This window comes from Tyto alba, unplaced genomic scaffold (assembly GCF_018691265.1).
Source record: "Tyto alba isolate M040663 unplaced genomic scaffold, T.alba_DEE_v4.0 Super-Scaffold_2, whole genome shotgun sequence".
Lineage (NCBI taxonomy): Eukaryota > Metazoa > Chordata > Aves > Strigiformes > Tytonidae > Tyto > Tyto alba.
Window position 1 is genome coordinate 4,499,941 of NW_024881282.1, and position 20,946 is coordinate 4,520,886.

General features: G+C 39.9%; 1 protein-coding gene across 1 annotated transcript in view; it reads right to left on the reverse strand.

Annotated features, from left to right (window-relative positions):
- The window catches only part of INTS4 (integrator complex subunit 4), a 36,981-nt gene that overhangs the window by 8,675 nt on the left and 7,360 nt on the right, over positions 1-20,946 (reverse strand). The window contains exons 6-18 of the mRNA XM_032991042.2: positions 20,380-20,430; positions 19,653-19,741; positions 19,271-19,391; positions 18,687-18,758; positions 17,484-17,658; positions 14,475-14,680; positions 11,839-11,981; positions 10,729-10,844; positions 8,657-8,790; positions 7,702-7,859; positions 4,698-4,791; positions 2,587-2,667; positions 152-282 (exon numbers count right to left, since the gene is read on the reverse strand). Of these exons, the coding sequence (XP_032846933.1) occupies positions 152-282; positions 2,587-2,667; positions 4,698-4,791; positions 7,702-7,859; positions 8,657-8,790; positions 10,729-10,844; positions 11,839-11,981; positions 14,475-14,680; positions 17,484-17,658; positions 18,687-18,758; positions 19,271-19,391; positions 19,653-19,741; positions 20,380-20,430 (1,571 nt within the window). The remainder of the gene's footprint in view (positions 1-151; positions 283-2,586; positions 2,668-4,697; positions 4,792-7,701; positions 7,860-8,656; positions 8,791-10,728; positions 10,845-11,838; positions 11,982-14,474; positions 14,681-17,483; positions 17,659-18,686; positions 18,759-19,270; positions 19,392-19,652; positions 19,742-20,379; positions 20,431-20,946) is intronic.

Genomic DNA, 20,946 nt, shown 5'->3' on the forward strand with positions numbered 1-20,946 from the left:
TCTTCATGCTGAAGTAGTTTAGCAAATGGTTATTGGCATGCTGTGATGTTTTACGTATCTAATTTATCCTTGCTGGGTTTTTTAAACAAACCTTGAAGAAACTAAGCTTACAGTTAACCCCAAGAAGGTCCTTTTACTGGAGGTACCTTACCCTCTAGTGGTACGTGCAGTCACTATAAGCTGCAAAGCCTTCGCTTGCAGTCGCATGTGGTGAATAATGACCACTTGTCTACCTTCCACTCCGCTGTACATGAACTCCATTTTATAAGTTTCTTCCAAGATCTGTCAGACAGACACCACAGGGGTAAAAAAAACATCAGACTCTGTTAAACTCTTGCACAGGCATGATCACAAGATTCTGGTATTTCTCCTCATACCAAGGAACACATCAATCCCTGAGTCTCACTCTTCTGGTGAGATTCTTCACAGCATGAAGTGGCACCTAACACTAAAAGGTTAATCTTGGCTATATTAAAGAAACAATTCATGAAAGGTGGCCCAAAATCAAGCCCTCCCTCCATCAGCAGTCTATCTTTTGACATTGCATTTTAAATTTCTAGGGGTAGAGTGCTCCTGGACTCCCAACTGGCTACTCTGGAATACAAAATGTGAACAGCACAACAGAGCAACCTCAGTGGTCCTGCTCAGGTTTCCATTTTTGGAGCTAGATTTGACAAGTTCTCTTGAAAACAACTTTATGTTCAACAATGTTTCATGCACTGCAGCTGGAGATGGAAATTATCATAAGATAATATCACTCTGGGTTATTTTCGATACACAGTTAAAAGCTTAGACAGCACACTGTACAGTTTTACTCATTGTACTTAATCTGTCGAATAGATGGGCTCAAGTAGACAAGAGAAGTGCTCAGATTAACGCAGCTGAGTTCACTATGACTGTATAGAAGCCAGGAACTTGCAAGTTATTTAACAGGAAATACTCCCTCACCTTGCATTGACGGGAAGTGATCTACAGTCACAATCACAACAGATAAAGTTTCCCAGGGGGTTCACATGCTACTGAGAAGGGCACCCAAGACAGACAGTTCAATTAGAGAAGATTTTAAAAGCTGATAGGCTTTTGTTTCTACTCATCCCTGGGGACAGCTGTCAACAGCATAAAAGGTTTTGATGCACAGTAGTACCTGCCTCTTATTACATCTTAATTAACTGAAGACTCAAAATGTCAGCATAGTTTCCCAGCAGATCCATGAACTTGCTCTTGCCCTAGATTTGTTTCTGGATTACTTAATCGCTTGCCTTCTCCTTTACCTTTTCTTAGGGCTTAGCTTCAGTTTTTCCAGGATCAGATCATTTATACATCAAGGAATTGGAATAACTCAGGTTGGGTGGGACCTCCAGAGGTCATCTATCCTGGTCCCGTGCTCAGAGCAGGTCTAATTAGATCCAGTTACTCAGGGCCACATCAAACTGTGAACACTTCCAAGGACAGAGATGCCCCCACCTCTCCGGGCAACCTGTTACAGTATTTACCCACCCTTATGGCAAATTTTCCCTCTTCATACCTAATCAGAATTTCTCATATTCCTATTTGTGTCCACTGCCTCTTGTCCAGAGCGATCTGGCTCTGTCCCATCTATATCCTACGCTAAGGCAGTAGCAGACAGCAGTAAATCCATCCTGAAGCCTTCTCTCCTCCAGGCTGAACAAGCCCAGTTCCCTCAGCTTCTCCTTGCAGGGAATATGCTCCAGCCCCCAACTACCTCGGTGGTCCTCTGCTGAACTTGCTGCAGTTTGTCAGCATCTTCCTTCTATTGGGGAGGACAAAACACAACACAGCTCTCCAGACATGATCTCCTCAGAGCTGAATAAAAGGGGAAGGATCCCTTCCCCAGACCTGCTGGCTATGCTCTTGCTAAGCCGCAGTTGGCCGCCTTTACTGCCTCATGTTCAATGTGTTTTTCACCAGAATCTCCATGCAGACCATCATGAGGTTTTTGTCATCCCAATTACTCGGCCTGCCCAGACCAGCCTGAATAGCAGCCATGCCCTCCAGCCTATCCACTGGCTCCTCAATTTGGAGGAGCTTTATCACCCACTTATGCAGCCAGAATCCTGCCAGTTTGGTGAAAAGGAAACAATGGGAGACTGCATCAAAGGATTTGCTAAAGTCAAGAGACAGAACATCCACTGCTCTCTCCATGTTAACAGCACCCTCACAGAAAGCAATGATGTTGGTCAGGCATAATTTGCCCTTGGGAAATGCATTTTGGCTGTTCCAATTCACCTTGTTGACCTTCACTTGTTTAGAAATGGCTTTTAAGAGGAGTTGGTCCATAACCTTCCCAAGGAATGAGGTGAGGTCAAGCAGCCCAGTTTTCCAGATCTTCCTTCTTGCTCTTCTGGAAGATGGGTGCGATGTTTGTCTTTTTACAGTTGTCATGAACCTCCCCCATTCACCACTCATCTTTTGAAGATGAGAAAAATTACTTCACTTTGGAGAACTAAAATTGACTTGGACATAGCACAGCAGTGGAAGGTCAGAAGCATATTATTGTTGCATGGCCAAGGAAGGGCTTGTGTCCAAGGACTTGCCTCCACTCAGCCCAAGCTGCTTCTACCTCACCTGTTTTGCTGCAGCAGATGCTAACGCGTTCTGTTTCAGGTATAGAGGAGCTGCCACATTCCACAGCTTCTCCTGCAAGGCCTGCAGAAAAAAACCATGAAATGATAATAAATACCCAGTTCAGTCTAAACACCTAACACCTTGATAGAGGGGCTTGGGAGCAGGGAAGATGCCCTGTCTCTCAGCTGTACACTGACAGGTTGGTTGAAAAAGCAGGTCAAAGTTTTCTTCTGTGCTTTTAAATACAAAAGGGGGAAGCAAGACCTCCAAAATATGTATTGTTCTATAAATACACAGAGATACCTATATAGCTATAAAATATAAAACAGAAGTTGAGAATAATATTAACAGAGATATGAATTGTAGACTGGCTGAGCCAAACTCTTCAGTACCTTTTAAGGAGAACTTTATGCAGAATGAAATCATTTATTAGAAATCAATAGCCCACTGCTTTATCACCTCCCTGAGACCAAGATAAGGGCAATCTCACATTTCAGGCAAGAAGTAGAAACAATAGCAACTGTCCCCAGAAACACAGTAAATCAGATACTGATATTCTTATTAAAAAAAAAAGAAAAAACACAAACCAAAACCACTCAGCCATACCCTATTTGCTTCTTAATTTGTTTTTAAAAATTAAGAAAGCTTGATTGGATGATTTCTATCACTATCTCCTCTTTTGAAGCTGCCTGTAATTAGATACAGGAACACACAAAGCTGGGTGTAGCCAAAGCTCAAGAACACACAGAACATATCCTTCACCTAGGCTGGCCCCAGAATCTCAGTTAACTACTCCTAAAATCACAGGGTGTGTAGAGCCATTAAAGGCCTGGAACCTTCTGAGCCTTAAGAGGCTGGGAAATTAAGATATTTTTTTTCCCCCAACAGCTTCTTTCTGTTGGGGAAAGAAGCAATTGGAAAGAAATCTACAGAAAAGGGCTGCTCAGGCATTTGGGTTCTCTCTGCCATATTAGAATTCCTAATTGTATGATATTATGAGTTACTTTTCATTTCAGCCACATCACTGACTCCTCTGCATCAAGCCAAGAATAGCTGATGCAGCTTTTACCCCCTTCTTCCTAACAGAGCATTCCTCCTTGCCAGATACACAAACCATCTGGTTCACTCCAGTCAAACCCTGGGGAAGGGCAACAAAGCCACCTCCAAATGCTGGTCCTCTGCCTGGATAGCACATTTCGCTTTGGCAAAAGTTCTGGATTTAGCTAGGATCGTACTGAACTGTAACACCGCTCATCTCAAATACCTTCTTTGGGTGATAAATGTATTCCAAGGATTTGAGGGCTGCCATGACATATGCCAACTGGCAGCTACACATCTAACAAAGAAACTGAAATCCCTTCTTGGTTTTACATAATAAAGCTTTTACCGAGTCTCTTCTGGAAACTGCTTTGTTGCTTGCTTTAGTTCTTGCTTTAAGTGCGTGTAAGTTACATTCAAACACCTCAAGAATGTCACGAGACCAACTTAAATACTACTGCCAGCTTATGTCTGGAGAAGTGAAGCGAAAAATTAGTTCCTGTTTACAACAAGAAGCTGACTTTGAAAAGGGTTGCTGCCACCGTGTCAAAGTAACCACTTCATCTGCTAATACCAAACAAGTAGATCATTTCAGCACTGTGAAAGAAAGCATGACCGATATTTTGCTCAATCAAATCTAAAGAACTCCTTTGCCATTAGTGTCAAAAAAGCTGTCTACAATACACTGTCTATAAAAACTCCACTTATAGCAGCAGTTTAGCACAAATCACTCCAGCCCCCAGCAGAGAAAAGTTACTCTCATAACATAAAAGGCTACAGAGTAGTTGCCTCCATTGTGATTTCTGTCTGAAAATAAACTCTGCACTGGTAAACTGCACATGAACCAACACAAGCCCTCGGTACAGCAGAGATCTGCACTGGCTTACTCACTGGCAAAGTTACTGCATAAATTACTCGCCACAGAAGGGAAGCAGGAATATCAGAAATCCATGGAACCTGTGCTTTCACCACACATGATTTTCAGCATGAACATCACAACGTGAAAGTGCACCACTGTGAGGGACTGGGGGCATTTTTGAAGAACAGCCCAAAAACCACAGATGAAGTCAAACCTTGATGAGGAGCAGCTGACACTGAAGGTAAGTTGCAGTGAAATCTGCCATTCCTGCCAGTTCTGACTGCAGTTCTCCAAGCCTCTGAAGATCACTGAAGCATGTGAAAAAAAGGGAAATAAAACAATGTTGAGACAGCAAGCAGGTTAATCTAAATGTACTCAGAACACAGCAACAGCAATGATGAAGCCAACTATTCCAGCACCTTGCTTTTTCTTATCCTAAGGACCAGAAACAGTAGCAAAACTTGCAGTACAAAACAGTTTGCACCTTGGGACTTGGCATCTCCTTTCTTCCTGGAGGCTGACACGAGCACAGCAGTGGAAGCAGTAAGTCTGTCAACCCAGATTACTCTGCAGCCCTGTGGGAACCATACAGCATAGCAGTTCCAGATTTAACTTAAAACACTCCAGACTTCTACAGCAGCTAACGACCCATTCGAGTTACACTGCTGGGAAATCTAACTATTCACATTGGCTAGGAAAGGTTGTTTGGAACATGTCAGGCTCATGCAACCAAGCGTATGTGAAATATAGCTGCCTTTTTAAACCAAGCTGAAACCTGATGTACGGATATTTGCCCAGCTAGCTGTCGTGTGTTGCCTCTTATAAGTATTTCTTTTAAATCATACAGCAATAGAAGTAGCTTTTAACTTGATAGAAAAAATAAAAAAGAGAATTAATGGAACCCAAAAAGGCTTCTTAGACATATTTTAAAATCAAAAGTGTGTATTAAGAAAACAAAACTATTTTTTTGTTACAGAACTGAAACTAGGTTGGAAGATGTGGATTCAACATGTTTCTGTTCTTCTCTGCATTTTGCTTTGATCCAAAGTGTACTAAAATTGTCATTCTACTTCTATGCTTCCTAGTGTATTATTAAAAAGAACATATTTTCTTCAGATAACCCTTTCATTTATTTTAGATTTATCTTTGCATTTATGATGCAGTTCTGAAACTTTAGCTCTGCCAAACAAGAAGGTTGCTGAGCGCTGACACATTAAAAGAAAAAAATCCATGAGATTATCTGTATAATTTGCAGCCAAAGAAAATCTCACCCAAGCAGAAGGGCTGTGCCTTCCCCCTTCAATGCAACAACAGTAGAGCCAGCCTGGGCCTTACGTGCTGACTCCATTTCTTCTTTTCCCAGAGAGGAGACTCCTGGGTGCTTAATTCCCATGTCATACTTAGTGCATCACAACACACTAACAGGGAACAGGATGTCATCTCTCAGCTAACAGCTAGGCAGATACTCCATTTCCTAGTCTTCTACAGTTCCCAGTTCCACTAATTCTATTTCCTTACAAACCTTAAACAGATTTCAACATCCCTGCAAGACAAAAAAAATTCCTGTTGTATAGATGGAGAAACTAAACCACAAAGACCGATTTGCTAAAAAGCCTGTCTTGCAGTTTCAGCTGCAGAGCCTGGGGGAAGAACATCAAGTCGTGAGTGTGGTTAGGAATGTAAGTCCCAAGCAGACACCAGCTCCGCAAGGGCTACGTTACTTCTCCCAATGACAACAAGGATAAAGGAGGGAGTTATGTCCTACCACAGAATCCACTGCTGTGAGCCTCTTCTATCCCTTTCCTCTCAACAAGCAAATAGTTGGTGCAGGAAACTCTTGCCCTCTGCAAAATAACCTTTAACACTTTTTTTTTTGTTGTTTTTGTCTTAAATCCTCCCTTCTCTAAGAGTGGAAAACAGCAGCTGGTTCAGTACGGTTCCTAGGTGGTGATCCCAGCAGGAAAAAAGCCAAGCCAGTAATTCCTATCAACTCCAAAGCATTACTGTCCTTTACTGCATAAAAGTTACACATGCAGTCATTTCCAACAACTCCTACACTCAAAATTGAAAACATTCACGGCCTATGAGGTTTCCAGACCTTCATCGCGCCTATAAGATTCAGGATGCTCTGCCAAGAGATTACCTGTTTCACATGTTTAGTGCATTAAATGCTTTGAGTCTATGCTTTAGGCTGCAGAGAGCAGCTTCAGAACAGCTGAAGACAAACCATATAGTTTTCACAGCTGGGTTTTCAGTGAGGAGCACATTGTTTGTTTGCCACTGCAGGTGGGCATGAAAGCTATTTAACAGCTACACATATAGAAAAGGCAGCTATTTTGGGGGAGGGAAATAAATATAGCTTTTTGGAATTCCGTATTCCAAACAAAGCATTTTAGATTGTTTTTCCAACTCTCAAAATAAGGCTCTTTTCCTCTTCCCAAGCAGAGGAATCATACTGAAACACTTTTAAAGTGTTTCATTTGTGTAAATCAGTCAAGATGAAATGGAAGATGCAGCATAAAACCCACACTCGGAAGCCATCCTGTACATCCTTATCTATACAGTGGCAGACAGCAACATGCGATAATATTGTCTATTCCAGGAAAATCTCTCTCTGATTTTCAAACTGATGAAGAATGCCAAAGTCCTTTAGAAGTGGAACTGGTGGTAAGAACCTATCAAAGCACCAGAAGCAGGTCCTCTCCTGCTGAATGAAAAGCCACAGGAACTGGAAATAAGAACCAAGGGGACAATCTCTCTCTTCTCACAAAAATTAAGGAAAAAAAAAAAAAAAAAACCAAACCCAAACAACATAACAAAATAAAACCTCCTGCACGCACACATTAAGAATAATATGGTCAAAATGAGGGACTCGTACAGGGACAGAGAACCAAGAACGACACACAAAGCTGTCATCCATAAAAACTGAAAGTATATTTTACCATAAGCAAACAGCGCAAGGCGAGCACTCTTACCTGACACTTACCATGCTCTGAAAAGATGTCCCCTCAAAACACACACTGATTATTCAGTGGGGCATCAGTTCTGTTTCAAACAGGCTGTGGATACCTTTCTATCACCATGCTCTCCAGCAGAAGTCTCAGGCTAAGTGCCCAACAGCAAAGTACAACACCGATACTCAGAAGCAAAGCACCCACTTCAGAGAAACTGGGAATCCTAACCCATCTTCCCACAAACAGGTCTGCTTACAGCCTTACCGGATGGTGAATTCCAGCAGCTCCTGTATGCCCTGTGGGTCGAGGTGCTGAAGGTTGTAAACCCTCTCTAGGCTCTGATGCAAGAACTGCTGAGAAGGATCTTCATGAGGTGTGATAGTGGGAGAGACAGGGGAGGACACCAGCTTTCTACCTGGCAACTAAGCAAGAAGAAACTCATGCATATGAAGTCTAACACAAGTAACAACACTGCAAAATGCTGTCTCATTACTTAACAACTACCCATTGAGAGCCCTGATTTATTTCTCAAATTCAAAATTTAAATCAAGGATTTCAAGTCTACAGTTTTTATTTTTGTTCGTTAATACCCTCCATTTTATAATCCACTTCCAGCTAGAGATCTTCAGCTTAAACTTCAGCATCCCTTTGAGGGAAACATCCTCCTCATCTATTAACTGTAACACTGTGAAGTCAAGGGAAGTCCAGGACCACACAAACCACAATTTATTTTATGAGCTGTTATGACCAACTTCATAAGAGTTATGACCAACTTCAGTCCCACCCGTACTTCCACGCAGGAAAAACATGCTTCAAAGAAGCTGGGAACACATCTCACCCAAAAGTGAACCGTTTAGGTAGGACACAGTCAAATGTTGGAAGATCTACAAAGGCTAAGCTCCCCTTCCCCACACAGTCAGAGCTACAGAAAGCTCCCAGGAATCCTGCCCTCCCAGTATTTTTCCCCTAGCAGCAAATCATGTGCTCTTCTCACTTGAGAGTAATAGTGTTATTATTCTCCCCAAAATATTACAAAATCCATATTGCAACAATTTAATATTTGCCTCTTCTTACTTAATGTACATTTCAATATTCTTTCGTTCGGTGCTTGGGAGAAAAAAACTTTAAGAATTGAATTGTTACATACTGATACACATGGAGGAGACCAGCAACATTCATAACAGAGTGGCAATGTGCAAACCAAACTAGTTCAACTTACTCTTAATGGAGGGACCAGATGAGAGAGACTGTCCCGAAGATAGGCGTAATGTCTAAATGTATGATCAGAGAACAGGGCAGGCATTGTTGGGCAACTTTTAGCAGCATTAAAAATCAGAACCAGAACAGCAATGTCTATTGAAATGGATTGTTAAAGAAAAATAAACAACAGCAAGAAGAGCTCCTTGGGGATAGCAAGTTAAAACAACTCCTCAACAACCCTTTCTTTCCTGGAGACTGTTTAGGAAGTTCTTTACAGTTGGAGAATGCTGAGCAAAACCCAAAGGAGGGAGCTGTCTGAACAGATGAAAACCAAGTACAAAGCACAGACATTACAGGATGGGCCATACTGGAGGAAGGATGTTATTGCCAACATGGGATGGCTCAGGGGCAACACAAAGGAGAGGAGCCAGGGATTACAAATGCAGCATGCTCCTTACATGGAATCTCACTCTTCCTCAAAACTTACAATGTGCTTACCAGTTTGGTACCCAAACACCACCTAAAATTAAACATTTAGCTCCAGCTCTTTCAAAATTGTTGCATTTCCTGTGATGCCGTGAATAACATCCCTCTTAGACTTAAAACAAACTAAAGAATCAAACACAGAAATATAATTCTGAACTAGGAAAACCATTTTCACAGTCCGAGAGCCAGAGAAATACAGAGGGCAGCAAAAGGTTTCAATCAGTCAGCCCAAAGGTGGGGCAGTCACCTGCAACAGGGTGACCTCAAGCATAAGATCTCTACAGGAGAGCGTAAAAGGATCCCAATGCAAAGCTTATTATCATTTGGGCTCTCGTCTGCACTTAAACCAATTTCTCCTCTTTGCCTAAAATTCTTTCCAAATTTTCCGCTGAAGCTATTCAACTAATCTGATTCAAATTTTCTAAGTGCTTTGAATCAAACAAAACCATATTTTTAATTAACAGTTTACACTAGACACATACCAGTCAGGTCTATCTTGTAGTTTCCGGCTCTCAGGCCTGTCTTTCATAGAATTTACCTCTATAAAATTTGGTGGCAAGTTACCTCCAGAACATTATTTTAAATAGTATTATTTAGTTCAGGGCAGGAAGGTGCACTCGGCTAAATAACAGCTCCTTCCCCACAGTGTTCCTTTAATTCTCAACTCATAGGACAAATTTACTCAAATTATTACTCAGCTATCTGATTAGGGATTAATCTTTCTCTCCACCCGATTCTAGCCCTTTTCAATTCCCACAAGGAATTTATTTAATCTGTATAGGAGTTCTAGATGGTGGCCTGTGACTAGTGAGAGAAATAAGCAATAGCTTCACAGAGGAAGAGAGTTTTTCCAGTCTAACATCTCTCAGCATGCATCAGAAATAACATTACGTTCTGCAATCACACAGAAAGGAACAGGGAGAATGAACAATGGAAAAATGGTATTTCACATTCTCAAGGCATCTCCTATTGTTAAGGGTAATGGTATAACAATAACAGTTTGTATTCTAAAGCACTAGAAGTGCTAACATTAATATAAGGATTTCTGATTTTGAATTATTTCAAAAAGATGACAAATTTACAGCATTATGGGGATTCAGCCACTGCTGCACAAAGAGACAGTACTGCTCTACACACTGCACAACAGTAAGGGTAGGAGAAGTTTTACCTAAAAAGAAAACAGACAAGGAGAACTACTCTTATTTAAAAGCTAAAGCATCTGCAAAATTAGTGCAAACTAGACAAATGTTTTCACATCAAAGGACTCATCTGAAAAGCCTAAACTTTGACAAATTGCTTGATAAACAGACTATTCATCACATCATAAAAAAAAAGGCTGATTATATCACATTGGTATTTATGAAGATGGTTCCAGGTAACAGTTATTCTATCACTTGCTGATCAATAAAACTAAGTGGCAAAGGGATTCAGAAATAGCTACAGGATTGTCTGCTAGAGTTTGAAATCGTTTAACAAATATGAGCATCAGGAAAATATGAATAAAATCTATTACAGTCAAATGATTGTTTATTTAAACTGTCCAAGACAAATTCTCTTTATGCATAAAGAATTTATGTCAGATAAATGGTTTCATGAAAAAGATACAGGCTGGGTCGTCCATGTCTGGTTCTGGAGTGTCAAAGAATGGATGTGTGCTCAGCAGCTCTGGGACTAATGGAAGCACCAAAGTGGGATGCCTGCTTCCCAAGAACTTCAAGCATCTGAAAATATACAGATTGAAATATTTCTTAGTAAACATATACATTGCAATATAACATTTTAAAGCATTATTACTTTATGTTGCAGCAGCATTTGTGAGTGCTGGTCAGCATCAAAATCCTACTGTCCAAGTCTACTGTCTCTTCATGGCTGAGTATTTGCATTAATATTCGATAGGATCCAAGAAAACTGAGAAGACAGCTTGAAACAGCAAGTAGTAATAAAAATTGTTTATTTAAACTGTCCAAGAAATATTTAGCCCCTGGAGCTATGAAACCCAAGAAAAGCTTTCACACTAAACACTGAGTATATTTTTTTCTTCAGAAATAAAGGAGTGAGGAGGTAAAACCCCAACCAAATAACAAAACCCCAAACCCCCAAACTCCAAAGCCAATGTAAGAGTACATTGGAAGACAAAGCAAACTAAAATAAGCGTTTCCAATAATACTCAAGAATTCCATCTCATACCATGTGTGCTGGAGCATCACTTCCTTTGTTGCTTCTGTTATAGAACCAAAAAAACCCCACACAAACGTTTAATTATTTTTGCTCAGGCAGAAAAAGCGCCATCAACAGCCCAACGCCACATAGCCAATCCACTTGCCATGACTGACATAATCAATTGCTGGCAAATACTATTATCTAATGCAATGTCAAGTAAGCATAAAACATTAGTTGCCAAGAAGGGATGAGGTTTTAAATGGAAGGTGGAATTCACCTTTTCTGGGAATGCTTTAAATGCTTGTAATAGAGAGCTATTTCCAGGAGTGGTCATCAGTTCTGGATTCTCAGTACGAGTATCAACAAGCAAGAACAACACAGAGTCTCTACATCCGTCATGAATATGTACAATGCTTAGTATAGCCAGTATTCCAAATATTTACAGAACAGGACTGTATACCTGCAGTACTCGTTACCTCAATATTTGCCTAACGCCTCAGTTACTAAAAAAAACAGGAAAATAAGTAGATGCACAAGGACACTGAACACACTCACTTCCATATGGATTCTCTGTCCGTCGGATACTTAGTGAGGTTTTTCAGCAGCTCCACCAGTGCAAGATGGATGCCTTCTTTAGTTGAGACATTGGTGCAACACAACAGTTCATGAAGCGCTTCCCGAATGTCCCTTGAAGAATCCTAAAAAAAAACAAAACCAAAAACCAGCCCAGACATCTTTGAGTGCTGAAAGAGAAGATATGCCTGCATACACATTTACTTTAAAGATAGCAGTTCCTGTTCCTTAGCAAAGCACAGATGAAGTGACAGACCAGGCGACCGCTGCAGGGTTTCCTGCTGGTCTCATTGTCCTTCATTTATCGGAATGAATGGGAACTGCTTCACTGCTGACCACCTCAAGCCAAGCAGGAATCACTGTTTGGTTTGGGTGATGTTGTACCCTTAGCATAGGCAGTAACAGAAAAGGAGGGCGCTGGATAACTCAGCAAAACAATCACCAAAGATGGTTTTATCATCTTCAGAGAAGCTTTTTATCATTCAACACATGAAGCTCAATTCCACAAACTTTTAACCCAGTCACCAGCCTCCAAGAGGTCTGCAAAAGTGTTGAGGACCTGTCAATGGCTGGTCAGACTAGATTAACAGTGACCATCTGTAGGATAAGGGAACTTGACGTAACTATGGGTTTATAGATGGACAAACACACACAAGTTCGGTCAGGAACTTTGTTATGATCATACGGGATCCCTGATATATGGCTTTTAAAGTTACACTGCACCCATTTTATTTTTTTTAGGCCAAGGTGACACTGTACAGAGGAGCTTATGCAATCTCCAAGCAGTATTTTTAGAAGTGCTGTGGCTGAACTTCATCTTAATTCATTACATCTGCCAAAAAACACCTTGCCATTCCATATCAATGTATTATACTTCCTTGCTATCAGCATTTGTGTGCCGCTGCTGGATAGAATGTGAAAATTTGACATGATGCAAGAACTGGATGCGCTTCAATGGTGAATTTTTATGTTTTTTTAATTATAATTTGCTAAGTATCAACAGCTCATTCATCACTGTCTTACACAAAAGAAGAAAGAGCAGTTCTCTCGTAAAGGCTCTTACATGACAGCTAACACACACAAATGATCAAAGGAGGAAAGCACAGCAGGGCTGCTCAGCCGTTCCTCATTTTGGTGGTAGAAGGCAGACTACGACCAAAAGAGAAGATGTACTCGGAGGACTGGAATGAAATGACCACAGACATAAAATACTCCAGGTGAGTTGCCAGACCACTGGAAGGGCAGTACAGTGACAAACAAGGCAGAAGACTACGAAGGGACAAAGAGGAGTACAACTCAACAAAAACTGAGATCAAAGACAATAGGGAAAGCAGAATCCAAAGCCTGGTCAGAAAAGTAAGGTAGCTGATGGAGTTATTCAGATTCACACCCAACTGTTCCATACTTACACTCTTGGAACAAATTCAAGCACCGAAGTTAATGCTATTTTTCTGTAACCTTTATTTTGATACAGGAAGATGGATTTTTACAGAAAGCAAGCAAGCACCTTTCAGAACCAGATGAACCCATTAAAATGTTAATGATTCTCACACTTTAGCTATCCTGATACCTGATAATCATTATGATAATATAAGCCATAATACATGTATGATTTATCATACATGATAAGTCAGCACAGAAGCTGAAGACTGAGCCCCAGTCTAACTAGGATGTTTTCATACCTAGATGCACAGGTCTCCAGCCTGAACAAATGTAAATCAACTACATAAAAATGTGAGGCATCTAAAACTCCTGCATTTGCAAATTCAGATCATACTCCACAGTATTTGTTACAGACTGATAAAATAGGATGGTTAGCTTGCTTCTTCCTGGGACACAACTGAAAGAAGCCACTGTTGACCTGGGTCAAGCAAACAGCAGGTGAACTGACAGAAATAGCACATTTGCAGCACCACCCCAGGCTGGGAGATGACCCAAAAGAAGCAGAAACTTGACTACCACGTGTAGCAGCATCAAAAAGCACACGCCTCAAGGGCTGTAACTCAGCAAATAAACCAGGTCTGAGGAAAAACAGTTTGGGACAGCACTGTTCATACAGGAGAAATCTCTTTCCCTTCCCAGATCAAAGCCATCAACCAGGAACTGCAGCTGACTCATGCTGGCCCCTGGATCCTGACTGAGCATTGGTTGGGAAAGGCAAAATCTATAGGGCAGAGCATGCTAACAAACCCTCTCAACAGTCAGCAGAGAGCTCAGGCCTGTACCCTGGCTCTGCTCGGTGAGCAAAGGTGTAGCCAAAGCAGCTGAACAAAGGAAAGAGAAAGAAAATGAAGTTGTATTCAACATGAATGGTGCAGAGTGCTGGACCACAAAACAAGACAGAAGGAAAGACACATGATGCAACAGCACAGTGATCAAGGGAAGAGTTTTTATGTGAAATTCAGCTATTTCAAAAGTATTCTGCTGCCCTGAAGATTACAAGCTACTAGACCTTAGGAGTCTTTGGGAGTGTTCAAAAAAGAGCAAAAAAAAAAAATAAATCAACAAAAAAGGTGGACAGTTTCATCTCAGAGGAAGGGGCTGATTAGCATTATATAATTAAGCACCTCAAAGAAAGCAGGAATGCAATTTTTTTCCCCTCCTGAAGATTTTCTTACCTCCAAGACAGCTAATACAGTATCCAGCTGGTCTTCCCGCAGCGTGATATTGTTGGAAATTTTTCTCATTGTGTGTATTGACTGCAATCTCACCTCCTCAATTTCATCATTAAACATGTCAACCAAAAAATCCAGGCATTTCTCCGCAAAAGAAGGCGAAGACTGAGCCAACATACAGAGGGCTTCAACCGCAGCGATCCGAACTTCTATTCAATAAAGAGAGGGGAAATTGCTTGATAGTGCTGTTTAAAAGGACATACCACCCAGCAGCCAGGTTTCATAGTATTCAAGGACTCGGCTAAGGACAGGAGATGCTAGGGAAACCCTGAGGAAAATGGAGATTAAGCAGGGTCCCATGCCATTAGGGACCTTTTCACAGGCAAGTCTTCAAATCAAAAGCTTCACCTCTAATACAGCGCGTGCTGCTGTCACAAGCACCTGCAGAGGGACTTCAGGTGAAAAATAGGTCTCCTACCCAGCAATAAATATATTGTATTTCATAGTGCGTTTTGCAAGTGTAGCTATAACCCTGGTATCTTAAGCAAACTAATTTAGATAATTAAACTCTGCTTGTTTAATTCTTCCTGACATTTTAATTGCTCAGAGGACTCGCTGCATTTTTAACTTGCTATGTAGCACTTTATGAATTGCTGAAAAGCCCTAGAGTATCAGCATTTTGGCAGTAAACAGAATGAAATTCCTCTGCTTCATGACTTTGGATTCCCCAAAAGAAAGGAAAAAGGTGCCACTTAATTATTAAAAAGACTCCGAATTTAAGCAAAAAAGCATCAAAAGGTGTCCAGAGTGTATTCATACTGTAAAACATCACAGGAATTTGAAGAATACCCAAATGTAGCAAGCTTAAGTAGAGATGAGATTCTCTTCCCTACAGTCATCCTCATTAGCTTCCATAACATTTATGTGCCGGGATCATAAAAATAAGAATTAATATGATGTATTGCAAACATTATTGTTTTAAACATACTTTTATTTTTCATTCAAATTATCTCATCTTGAAAACATTTAAATTCATGTGTAGCTTTTAGGCCTATTGTTCTTAAAGAACATATTTGAATCCTGATGATTCTGATTAAGTAGAAATTGCAAACACAGCGAGACCCCTGCTTATTCAGTAACGAAGCTTTTGTCACAACTATGAGTCTCCATGGTCATTAAGACCAAGGTATTAGAGAGGAAAAACATTTTGCCAATATTGCTTTCATAAGCTGACACATTAATTTAGATTTAAGTTACAACATGGAATTCCAAGAAATGAAGCAACACCACAAGTAAGGAAGAGAGCTCAGCAGTATTTAAAAATGCTGCAGCGGCGGAAGAGTTCTACATTATTTAAAGATCTGTGTATATTCCATATCTGCTCATTTTATCAACACTCCCCAGTAGCACCATATTGCCACAAGACCTATGGCACAAGAAACTGAAGAACTTATTTCACAGGTCAATGGACTGAAACAGTGAAAATTTTTTCACTGTTAGTCAAAAAAAAAAAAAAAAACAAACCCAAAGCTGCATTTTCAAGCTTTGGGGAGAGTTTAACTATTAGGAAAATGTGCTTTTATTTGCAGGAGTCATCAAATAATAAAGCAACTTTTACAACACAATCTACAGAGATATTTTTGTTATGGTGATTTTGTACTTTCTAATTTAGCCTCGTCCTTCCAGTAACATTGAAAGCACATTCAGAAATAACATTCAAAGCTCGGCATTTTCACAGTTCTATGCAAATACCAGCCATTCTCAATAGCCTTAAGATATATAAATCTTCACTTTACCCACGGGAAAGCTGGGCTGGGAAGGGTAGCACATGGACTTTCCTGAGGCCATCAGCATGGTCAATGCTACAGCCAAATCTTGGAGCTCAAGAATGTCTGTGTTCCAGTTTGACACTCATCATTGACTCTCTTTAAAAAAACAGATCAGATATAATCTGCTGGAAAGAGACTACGGCCTCCAAGTCCATCACAGGAAGACCACAAGAGATCAATACAGTAGAACTATGGAACAGGTAAATGTGACCTCAGAACATGGGTACTGACATTAAAGAAAAAGAATTATCAATAACGTTGCTAAGGGCGTAAGCAAGGCCTCACCTGAGATTTAAGTGCCTGAAAACATACTGATCCAGTCATACTGATCCAGTCACCCATTTTCAAGAATAATGCATTCTAGCTGGTCAAGAGGAAAGCTTTATAGCAGCAGAGAGTAAAAGGAGCCTTGCCTGTTTAGCCCCTTGCAAAATGAAAGCTGTCTATTGCTTCATGAGGGAAGCCAGTCCCTGAGAAAATCAACTATTTAATCTGAAACCTACCACTGGCTAAGAACAAGTGGGTATAAATGGACTATGGATAAAATTGGGTTGGAAATTAGAAGAAAACTTGTTTGTTGGAGCTGGTGGATTCTGAAATATTTTGAAAAACATGTGGGTTTGTCTCCACTAGTTCCAACCTTTGTTAGGATGGAAGCTGCTATATCTACAAAACAAATGATTACTGAACTCCATGGACACAGGTTGCCTTGTAGTGCCATGCTTTAAACAAGTTCTATAAATTTTTATTTTCCTTCCTACAGAGAAATCATCAATTTCACACAGCAGCAACTAATGTAGTCAATTTAGAGCCACATGCAACAGTTAAATTTAAGTCAATAAAAATAATAATCCCAGTGGGTTTCTGCCTAACATATGCAATCACTTTTTACCAGGTATTTTTCTAAAACTTTACCTTTTATAGAAAGCTATTTGGTTTTTGGCTACTCAATGGAACATTTCTATCCAAGATTCTGTGCAACACTGTAGCACCTTTGAAACAACCGCCATATCAGAGCTTACAATGGAATAAAAACCCACCACCCTGAAGTCCATGATTTGTTAAAAAAAACCCGAAACGCAATAGCCAAGTGATCCATTTTGGCCAAAAAGCCACCCTGAAAACCAAAGGTTATTAGCCAGCACACATCTCCTCCTTTAGTCATTCCATAGTTAACACTTACCATACATCTCATCTTCCAGGCCATGAACAAAAGCCCCACAAGCTCCCGATTCAATCAAGTTTACAGCACCTGTATCGATTTCTTCTTTGGGAGCATCATCTCCCCACTTTCTGCCACTTGAAAACTCCCCAGAGCTGTAGAGTTCCTTGGCTCGCTCATGCGCAGTGCGCTTCCTCTGTCCAAACAAGTTTTTCAGTTACAACCATGGTAAATTTTAAAGATGACCAAACAAAATATTAAATGGCTTTACTGGATTTGAAAATAGATGTAGCTAGACGCTTAGACGTTGACAGACACATGCAAATGCTAAGAAAAACAAATAGGACCTTCTCTTCTATGAACATTTCTAATTGCCAGTAACTCTTTGTACTTTTGATGTTGGGAAAGAATAATAACTAATACATTTTAATTAACATATTCTTAGTTATCCATTATAAAAACAGCCAAACTGGGTCAGAGCAAAGGCTCGTCTAGTTAAGGATTGAATAACTGATCTGCAAAAACAGATGCTATCATTTTGCAGTTCAACTTGTTAAACTGCAATTAAACACTTTAATGACTATCAATACTATACAGAGTTCAGCAATGTGTAAAATGCGATATTCATTCAGCATGCTTGCCAGTCCATCTCCTTTCCCCTCACAGAAAGCTGTGCAGCACTTTAACAGCCTTTAAAAAGCAGCCCACAGAAACTTGAAGCTCTAGCTTCATCATTCTTTTGTAGACAGAAAAACTGAACGTAATACCTGAAGTGAGTTGCTGAAAGAAGGAACTTTACTGAAAAGTTTTGTAGGGCTCAGGAGTCCCAGCCTTTAGCTACTCATGTCTCTTGAAATGTCTAGGTCTACTGGTCAGATTTTGCAGGATGTTTCCATAAGCTTGCTCCTAAAACTAGGATGCAATCTTTCTGTACATAATAAATCAAGCTTTTAGCTAAAACACTGCCAGAACAACACAAACGTTCACCTCTCATCTGAAAAAACTGAAATAGCCCAGAGCTCCTTATTACACGCTTGGCTAATGAAATCTAAAATTAGCAATTGCTTCATTGACTTTAATCTAAAAGAAAACCTGCCATTATCAATTAACTCTCAGCATCCCTGAGGCAAAGACATGGTAAACAAACACACTCAATATTAACATACCTGTTGTGCGATTTTAGTACACCACACACAGTAAAAATAAACCCAAATGTTTACATACCCTCAGATCTGACATGAGCTTCTTGTCAAGGGTCTGCTCTAAGAAATGGGAGCTAACTTGTTGCATAGAACCCTAAAGAGAAAAAAAAAAAAAAAGAAAAAAAAAATCAAAAGGAAAACCCAGGATTATTCTAAATTACACCATAATTTCCTGATTTATCCCAACACAATATCAAATCTTATCCGCTCATTCGTATAGCTTTATACAATGCTTGACACTACTGTATGTCAGAGTCTAAAGAAGTTTACTTGAGACAGTCAGAATGTCTTATGTTCCCATTGAGGTTAATACGGTCTGTCTTGAGTACAGTTGATTTACATGTCCTGTGCTGGAGAAGTAGAGGAAGGAAATTATGAGAAGTACTTGTTTTTATTCTTGAATACCCAACCCTTTACTCTCAAGGAAAGAATCATGCAGAGTTCAGCTGAGAAACTCCTGGGTTTCCTCAACCTCCTTCATTTCTTTCTTTTCCAAATTTTGGTAGAAATTTACCTATACAGTTTTTAAACATCCATTTCTTTTCAAATAAATGTGAAAAGTAAAGTAACATAAGATGAACTATTTTCAGATAGACAGTAACTTACCAATAACTTAGCAGCTTGTACTCTAACAACCCAGGAACCATCGCTAACCATGTGACAGATTTTTCCAAATGCATCATCAACCAAGCGAATTTCTTCATTAGAAGAAGGAATCGGGACGATGCTAACATAGAGAAACATAAATCAATATGCTGAGCCATGCTGGATGGCATCAAGCAAGAAACAACTATACTGAATTCCTATGGATGTGCAACAAGTATCAGGAAATGAAACTTCACCTGGATCAGTGCATTCTTAACAGGTATCAGCAATTTGCACACATCATTTTTCTCACAGCTACTCCTGAGACTTACTGGCACAAAACTCTCAGGATTAGGACGATTACTCTGCCAATACTTTGAGTCAGTTTGCATACAGCACATACCTTTCAGGGTAAAGTTGACTGAGGACCCAAATTAGCTGAACTGCAGCACTGCGCACTTGCTCATAATCATCTGCTAACAGCTTGCAGGCCTGAAAGAAGATTCATAGTCCAATATACCTGAAACACCTGCTGTCACTCACTTTGCACAGAGGATTTAGCATCTTTACCAGAAATCAGTCAGGACAGCTTAAAAATCAGGATGAATTCAGTCTTCCCTTCTACTTCCTAGTATTTCCAAGTTTATTATGACTAGTCTACCTGATCAAAGTCAATGAGGCACATGCTGTAAAACTCCCAAACTGCCTCTACTGTGCAGGAAGCACGGAATGTGAATCAGTAATAGAACTAATTTGGTACAAGCTTCAGCTGCACCACCTTACTGACATAACAAATACGGGCTTCATGGGTACTCTCCAATGAACAAGGGTTTAAGAGTTCGAAATTGCCAGGTGACAATAATAATTACATAATGCCTTGCCCCTCCCATGATCATGTCCCCCAATAAACAATACATATCAAAGCACATGCTTTAGTGAGCTTAATCACAATCGATACAAAACAGATTTTTATTTCCACTGCCGCAGGACAATAAGGAATACAGGCAACCTAAGTGCAAAATATTCCACTTCCATTCAGTGGCCTCATCTCAAAGCACATTGTTACAGAATAGAAAAAGCAAAATATGTAAGCATGTACAAAATAAGCACAAATTAATACAAGGTTTTACCTGACTGTAAATAGCCTGCTGTAATTTCAATCCCCTTTCATGAAGCTGCAGCTACAGGAAAAAAAAGAAAAAAGCACAAGAACTCTAGGTTTAAGTGACACAGACTAAGTTTTCACCACTTTTTTCTGCTTTGAGTAAACTTAGTTGCTTGTATTTCCTGACTGCTGCTATAATTATATTATTTCATTATCTTGGCCATAAATTGTTGTTGTTTTTTTTTTTTTAATTATACTGCACGCAGTATTATTATTTAACTTCACAGCCGTTCATACTTTGATTGAATAGAAAAATACAATTTATATAAATACATTGCCTGTCCATTCTCCCAACCCTCAAACAATTGTTTAGTGTTAGCCATATTCAACCACCATTAAAATAGATACAGGAATCTTCAAAATAATTCGTTTACCACCATCCCTGGAACATGGACCCAAAAGTAGCATTGCCAATGAGTTGTGCCACGCTGTGTGAATCTTTCAATTACTGAACTAGAGGAATATCAAAAGCTGTCCTACTAAACATTGTTTCTATGTGGAGTAAGGTAGTATCATGAATCTGACATAAATA